Source organism: Zeus faber, assembly GCF_960531495.2.
Source record: "Zeus faber genome assembly, chromosome: 1".
NCBI classification, from domain to species: domain Eukaryota; kingdom Metazoa; phylum Chordata; class Actinopteri; order Zeiformes; family Zeidae; genus Zeus; species Zeus faber.
Window position 1 is genome coordinate 45497378 of NC_137193.1, and position 8056 is coordinate 45505433.

Below are 8056 nucleotides of genomic sequence, written 5' to 3' on the forward strand. Positions count from 1 at the left end.
ACACAGAGGTTAACATCAACAGGTAGTTCCACTTGCACATTTTTGCCGATGGCTTCCACACTGAAAGTGAATGCTTTGGGAAATGCATTGAAAACCTTAAGTTTTGTAGCCATGCCTTAAACAAACGAACCAAAACTACAAAGACATGTTCTGCTTTGCACTTTTTTTGCAATTCTGCAACACACTTATTGCAAAACACTACACACTGTTTCTGACATTAGACACTTCGTTCAAAAAGGAAATCTCTTGGAATCATTGGGAAAACACTTCTATTTAAAATGCAAACCATATAGTACCTGAAATTGGCAACACCCACACACCCTCATGAAAACACTTACTAAATGAACACCAATCAGTCTGAGCCGCACTACAAATACGCCTGAGGTAAGCTCGCCTATTTAGTGAGAACTTTGCAAAAATGGAGGCAGCGAGAGCGGGAGGACGAAAAAGAGAGAGAGAGATTGAGAGCGAGCGAGAGAGAGAGAGAGAGAGGGGGAGAAGAACGAGGACGAGGAGGACAAGAACAAAGAAGGGCACCAGGCAATAGACAGAGACATATTTCCAACGACATTAGGGCCACTTTGGTGGACCATGTCATAAATCATGGCCCCACGATGAGGGAGGTTTGGCAGAGTCCACCCGACCCCTTACAATAAGATTTTTTGTTTTACCACTGCACTGACATTTTACTGTAATTATTTTTGCTTCCGTGAGTTCACACTAACATTGTGTTTACTACTGTACCATAATTCTACTTTCCTTTGTTTTTTTGTTGTTGTAAAAACCTGCAATGGCAAATAAATAAACCGTATATAATTTTCACAGAAATCAGAAGAACATTAGTGTGTTGCTTTGAGAGTGACTCAAATGCTGCATGTGTCGATTATTTGTTGCAAAAAGGCCATTTTGAAAAAGGATTGCTAGGTTTTGATTGCAGAGTTTCATTTTGACATAGAAGTGAGACGTTTATCTCCAAGCATAATTTGGCTTGTATGTAGAGTTTTGACACAGTGAGACACATTCTGCAACAAGTGCGTTGGCAATCGCAAAAAACCCTGTAAAGACCGAGGGAGCCCTCTGTGTCAAAACGCTTTGATAAACACAGGAAGGTGAGCCAATAGACTCTGATTAGTTTAGAGATGACTGGTTTATTAGGGAGATGTTGTGTAGCCAGGGATAATCTGAGCAAATAACATCTGATGAACAAAATAAGTACTTTGATACTGGCAATGTGAAGAGGTAAATATCAGGTATCTGTTTTTTTCACCCAAAAACCTGCACCTGATCAACAAGTACAAATAAATCGCCCTTTGTTGGTGATCAGAAGTTTGCACACATATGGTATTTACTATATTATATACAGTATATATATATACACACACACACATATAGATATCATATGCATCAGTCTGATGAGTGGTTTTGTCAAGCATAACGGGATTTTGGTGTGGTTTTGAAATATATTTTATCCAATCCATTAAAAATGGGAATTGAAAGTGGGATTGAATTTACCAGCAGCTGTTTATGCAACTTCTCAACTTACTTAGTTACAATAGCACTGGGTAAAATGGAGTTCATTTCCCAAAGTGCATAGGATCAATCAACACTTATTCGGACCTCTATTTCAAATGTATGACTGTATGTATGTATGAAAGGGTATTTTATATTATAAATTCCATTGAGAACAGTATATGTATTTCACCTTGGATGAATGTGTTTGAGTGTCACACTTCCACACCAACATTAAGCTGAATATTTGATTAGTCCATTTTGGCCTTCAATTAAAATGGATTATAAAAATAAACCTCCATAGAAATCAAATATTCCAGACAGAAGATGGTCTAAATATAAAGATTTGCTCAGGTGTATGATACGAATTTATATTTTTTGCGGTGCTATAGCACACATCAGAGCCATTGAATTGTCTACATATCAGAGAATGAGAAGAGTCTCCATCACTGACAGGATGAACAGATATCGATCAGATAAAAAGATGCCAACTGCAATAAGGTAAGCTAGTATATTACTCTTTTTATTTCCTGACAAAAAGCCCATGTATAGAAAATGGAACGATTTCCTTTTTTCTTGTGAAATTTCTCTTTACACTGCTCATCAGAAAACAAATCGAATGTATGCGGAACTTTCCAGTGGTTCAAGATAGTGAATTTTCCTGTGTGTAAAGTAGAACAATTATACTGTAGTTGTCATAGTACACATCATACACTCACGCTATGTACTATGTATAATGAAAACCTATGTAAGCGACAATGTGGATTCCACAGGAATCTATTGATCATAAATTTCGCCAAACACCAAACAAAACATTGCAATTGCTATTAGTGTAAGTATTAATGTTGTCAGTCATTCATTTAACAATTAAGGTAAGTAGACAGGTAGATATAGCAGAGAGAGGACAGTATATGAGAAGTTAACATTTATCATAAAAAAAACCCCACTAATTATGAAAGTACCCCGGCAAAAGTAGAACACACTTTGTAAAGTATACAGCACAAAAAGGAAAACATACAAAATGAGTATAAAAGATATTTTAAATTGTTCAGCCTCCGGTTTCTTGGCAAATGACTTTGGCATACGAGGATGTGAGAATATGAACTGGACTAGGACGGAAGACTTTGTCAATCATTGTTTTTGTACTGCACAACGCTGGTAATGTGATATAATATGATTTTGTTGTGCAAATACAGTAGCGGTTGAACTTAAGATTTCCCAAGAAACAGCAAAACTGCCAATGTTTTTGTGAGCAATGACAGATGGTTCCCACATCGTATTTTGAAGTAGATTATTTTGGTAGTATTCACAATGGTTACCAAGGAATGGAATGAGATACGCTAGCCAGCACATTTCATAAAGGATCACTTGTTTTGTTGTGCCAAACTCAATATTCATAACGGTGTCATAGTTCCAAAAGTAGATCTTAAAAAAAACCCGACTAAGAAGATTCCAGACTAGAACCACATGTGTGAGAACATTCTTCTAGTTTTCCCAAGATGCTTCTGCAGCAGGGGCTGGCTACGGTGTGCCATGGAGGGACATGAATTTACAACACCGACTCAATTCAACTCAACCATGCATCCACGCATCCAGCTTTGCACTCATTGAATCAGCGCTCATCGGTTCATCAGTGGAACCAATCGAGCGTGTGTAACCTGTGCACTCTTGGATCCCGATCGCAAATGACACGTCTCCGTTCTCCGCAACACTTATTTACCGGATCTATCATTAATTAACTCCCGGAAATCTATTCAGAACAAGGCAGGCGAATGTGTTCGGAGCGCAGAAAAATGTCTCAAATGGAATTGAACCTACTGGTGGAACAAGTTTGTGCCGACTCAAACAGCTTTGAGATTTGTCTTATGCCGTCTGAGTTTATTTTTATTTTTTTTTTATGTATAAAAAAATGAATACAAAGGCCACACTGTAATGGTTATCCTGAATTGCGGGGGACCCGTGCTTGAGAATCTTCAGTCCTTAATTGTTGCGTTAGGTGGTGTCATGGGAGGCTGTGCTGCTTCACTGTTTGGGGTATCCAGACATGGAATGCTTGACGGCATCCTCCAGAGACCTTCTGGTCACCAGCAGCCGCACCACGTCTTCGTTCTTCTTGGTCAGCCTCTTACGAGCCTGGTCATGGGTCACCATGGTCATGTCCCAGCCGTTGACCTGGTGGAGGGAAGAGGGGGTTGATTTTAAAGGGGAATTCCACTCAACAGATACAGGAGACATTTTGAAGTCGGTGTCAGTTTGCCTTTGATGGCCAATGCAATCTACGTAAAGAAGTACCAGTAGTTTGAAGACCACCTCTACGAGAGCTGTAATAAGTATTACACTGCAATTATTTAAGTAGATTGCGATCATGCGTAAAGTTTTTACATAATAAGTTTCCGTCCACATGTCAAGGGAACTGTAAAACAATGTTAGAAATGTTGCAATAAATAGAACACAAACTAGGTCCATTGCCATGTTAAATAGCAACAAATGGCCCCTCCGCTAAATGGTAGACATGAAGTATAACTATTATAGAAGTTATTGTGTGATACAGTGGTACCTCGACTTACGACTGTAATTCGTGCTATAAGAACGGTCGTATGTTAAAACAGTCGTATGTCGAAGCAATTTTCCCCTTTAAATTATGAAATCATGAAGGGTGAAAATAAACAAAATATACAGCACAAACACAGTAAATATGAACAAAATATGGATAAGCCACAAACTACGTGCACACACAATGTAGGTCGCCCGCTGACTGACTGCTGACTGACTGCTGACTGACTGCTGACTGACTGCTGACTGGCCGCCGATGCACCAACTGCAAATTTCCATGGTTGTATCTTGGAGCAGTCGGTCGCAAGTTGATCCAAATTTTCGTGACTATCGCTACTCATATCTTGGATTAGTCGTAAGTAGATGCAGTCGTAAGTTGAGGTACCACGGTAGTGGCATCAAATGAACAAAAAATACAATTTCATTGTAAATTGCAATTGTTTATTTAATATTTATTTTTATGACAAAAAATAAACGTCATACTCGTGACAGCACTAGCCTCTATCCTCTACCCTGCCAAATAGGAAACACCACACTGGGCTTGTTATTTTACTTTTAGTTTTTTTACTTTTACAAAATTGTATTTTTATTCTGTAAGTGTAGCATTTCTACTTAAAGTGAAAAGACACTGAAATTGCCTTTAAACACTGACAAGATTACACATATATAGAGTTTATATAGAGCTGTGGTGTTCAAAATAAACACGCATCATCAACAGCAGTTTATTGCTGACACTCACACTATGTGCACACAGCGCCACCTTGTGGAGAGTAATTTAATTCCAATCCCAAAACGGAACAATCTACTTTACTACACACCTGCATTATTTTGTCTCCTGTTTTTAAGCCTGCAACTCCTGCTGGTCCTTTTGGTGTGATCCTGGTAACGTAGATGCCCTGTGGTGTCAAAACAACAACAACCCACATTAACAACACTGCACGTCCTCAGAGCTAATCAATCAAATTGTGTTTCTTGTCTTTTTTTATGCTAAAGAGAGAGAGAGAAATACTAGTTTAGTCACTTATAAGAGCAAGTGACCCCAATTCATTAACTACATCTGACTTTAGAATTTCCCTTCAGTCATCAGCGACTGCAACACTAATAAACAAATAATCTAACGGATTACCACTTTAAAAGTGCCATGTTAAACAGATTACATATTTCCATTCCATCACCCAACACAGCAGATGTGTCATTTGGAAAAAATTGAATCAAATGTTATGGGACCTTTAAGGAGGTGAGAGAATGTGAAACAAAAACAGTGAAAAGGAAGCTGCTTGATAACACACACACACACACACACACACACACACACACACACACACACACACACACACACACACACACACACACACACACACACACACACACACACACACACACACACACACACACACACACACACACACACACACCTTGTCAGACTTGTCTTCGGAGTAGGGGTTCTGTCCAGGGTCCTGGTCAATCCCACCTCCGATACTGAAGCCCAGGATCAGATGCTCTCCCTGCCTCAGCTTACAGATCTCAATCCGTTGCTGTTCAACAGTAGTTGATAACATTGGAATTGATGAAATTGATGATTAAGATGTGAAACTGAATCAGCAGTAAAAAGGTGTCGACTGGAGTTTAATCAACACATGGCAACCACAATAACGCCATTACTCAGCCCTGTTTCTATGCACAATGCTAGTCCTTTACACAAGGAGAAAATATTTGACAAGCTCCTGCGGTGACATTAACCACACTCGACAGAAAGCTCTGACGCTCAGCATCCCAACTTCACACAAACACTTCATCATATCTGGGTGATGGCTAATAACAGGAGCGACATTCTGAGTGGTGCGGTTAATACAATAGTGCATCAAACATCTGTTCAAGATTACTATTCTGGCCAGTGAATTGCAGCACTATTCATTTTGGTATCGGAGCATTTCTACCAGTACAGTATATGAGCACATTATCAGGGGTGTACACTTGACCAGCACGGAATCGGATATATCTGACACTGATTGGCCGGTCCTGGCCGATCAAGCTGAAAACTGGCCGATTTGGGTACAATTACAATTTTATATATATAATTATTTCATAATTTTTTTGTTGTTGCATAGTTTCAGCTGGCATTTTGTACCTGCAGATTTTGACTTAGAATTGCGTAGTTGGAACACAAATGTGTGCAGGTTGGCAGGTTTGCCCTTTATTAATCTTCGAGGGGAAATGCAGGTGAAACTGCGGCAAAAAAGTGCAAGACGAGCTAAAAGATAAAGAATTTTCTGGATGATATCTGTTGACAAAATGCACATCAGGATCTCAGAAAGCCCTCAAAACAGACCGAGAACAGATGACTTAATCAGGGTCTAAAGAGGGAAGGAAACCGCCACGCCCCACCACGCCCATCTTAGTATCTCACCTCGCCCATGGATAATAGAACAGAAAATTCAGTTTAAGGCCAGTTAGACTTGTAAATGCCATTTAACAGTATTACAGTATAACAGTATAGTATTATTGCTACACTAATGTCTCTGTCACAATGTAGCTTGAATGTTATTCGCCCTTGTAAGTCGCTTTGGATAAAAGCGTCTGCTAAATGACTAAATGTAAATGTAAATGTTACACAATTTCACCAAAAGAATGATGTGGGATGTGACCCTTCCAATAAGAATTTCCTTAAAAAGAAGAAGTTGTAGTTCCTCTGTTTTGTGACCAGTACAGAATATTTATACAAGGATATTACTATGCTGGATCTGTTGAGCAACGCACTTCAGGAACTCGGACAGCCCTGCCACAGGACTCTGATGACGTCAAAAGCGGTCTACTGTCAGATGACGTCATCGGCGTTCAGGGAAAGAAGGACGCAAGCAAGCGATACCCCACGCCCATCACAGTATCTCACCTACGTAGACGCCCATGGATAACACCGTTCAATTTAAATGTACGTTTTTTAAATAAAAATTCGAATTAAATACACAATTGACGTGATTCACTTCCACGTGACATTTACAATTCTAATTTCCTCATTTTAAGTGTAGCTCGTTCCTCTGTTTTACTAAACAGCAAACAAACTGGTTCTTCTTTGGAGCTTTGTAGCGTTTTAGAAAAACAAAAAGTGGTCACATCGCTGGTACTATGCACACAACAAAATTAAGCGAGTTTAATTTAGCTTTAGCTTTAGCTTTAGCTTTACAGATTGGACAATGGGAGTCTGGTTCAACGCAACCCCACTCCCAAACTTAAAAACTTACCACCACAGCGGTGACTGGCTGTCCCGGGATGTAAGACATTGTCTTAAAAGCTTGTTGAGAGAAGTTTTAAATTAACTGTAATTCTCGTACTTTAACAAAGATATGAAAACGCTGAACGACACGGGAACAACTCCTCCAGGAGCAGCGGAGCAACAGCCGGATTCCTGTCCGAGCACGTAACCAGACGCTTTGACGATGACGTCACCGCCTCCCCAGTGGCTCGGGTGTGTGTGTTTCGTCATACCGCTCCGCCGCGGAAGGGCGGCGTTAAGGGTTTGAAGGTGTTGCGTTTGTGTAAATGAAACGATTCCGCCCCTCCGATGATGTGTTTCAATTAAAGCGAACTATCCTCAAGGAATTATGAATCCCTGGGACAGGGTTGGGCGTATTCCATTAATGGAGAAAACCCGCTCTGTAAGAAATATTAACAAAAGAAAAACGTCTGAATTGATGTCACACTGATTTTTATTAAATGCTGCTTGATTTTTTTTCGTCATTATTATTGAAATAATAATAATAGTTGTTATTATCATTTTGATTGTTATTAGGGGGCTGAATCCCTATTGTTATTGCTCGGGTTTTTCGGGCTACTAGTATCTGAAACACAGAAACCGCAGTACGCACAGACATTGGTGGAGGTCTCGTTAGAACCGGGCCACTTCAGACGTCTTGTTGTTTAAGTTTGAGCAATATCGATGTACTCAATATTCAAGATTCAAGATTCGAGAGGTTATTTGCCGCATACATTTGAATTA

General features: G+C 39.6%; 1 protein-coding gene across 1 annotated transcript; it reads right to left on the reverse strand.

The window, feature by feature from the left end:
• Positions 1–2011: 2011 nt before the first annotated feature.
• Positions 2012–7460, reverse strand: tax1bp3 (Tax1 (human T-cell leukemia virus type I) binding protein 3). Its single transcript, XM_080008402.1, has 4 exons — positions 7302–7460; positions 5478–5597; positions 4881–4958; positions 2012–3681 (listed from the first exon to the last, which is right to left on the reverse strand). The coding sequence occupies exons 1-4, from the start codon at positions 7338–7340 to the stop codon at positions 3532–3534; spliced, it is 387 nt and encodes a 128-aa protein (XP_079864528.1). The 5' UTR covers positions 7341–7460; the 3' UTR covers positions 2012–3531.
• Positions 7461–8056: the final 596 nt, after the last annotated feature.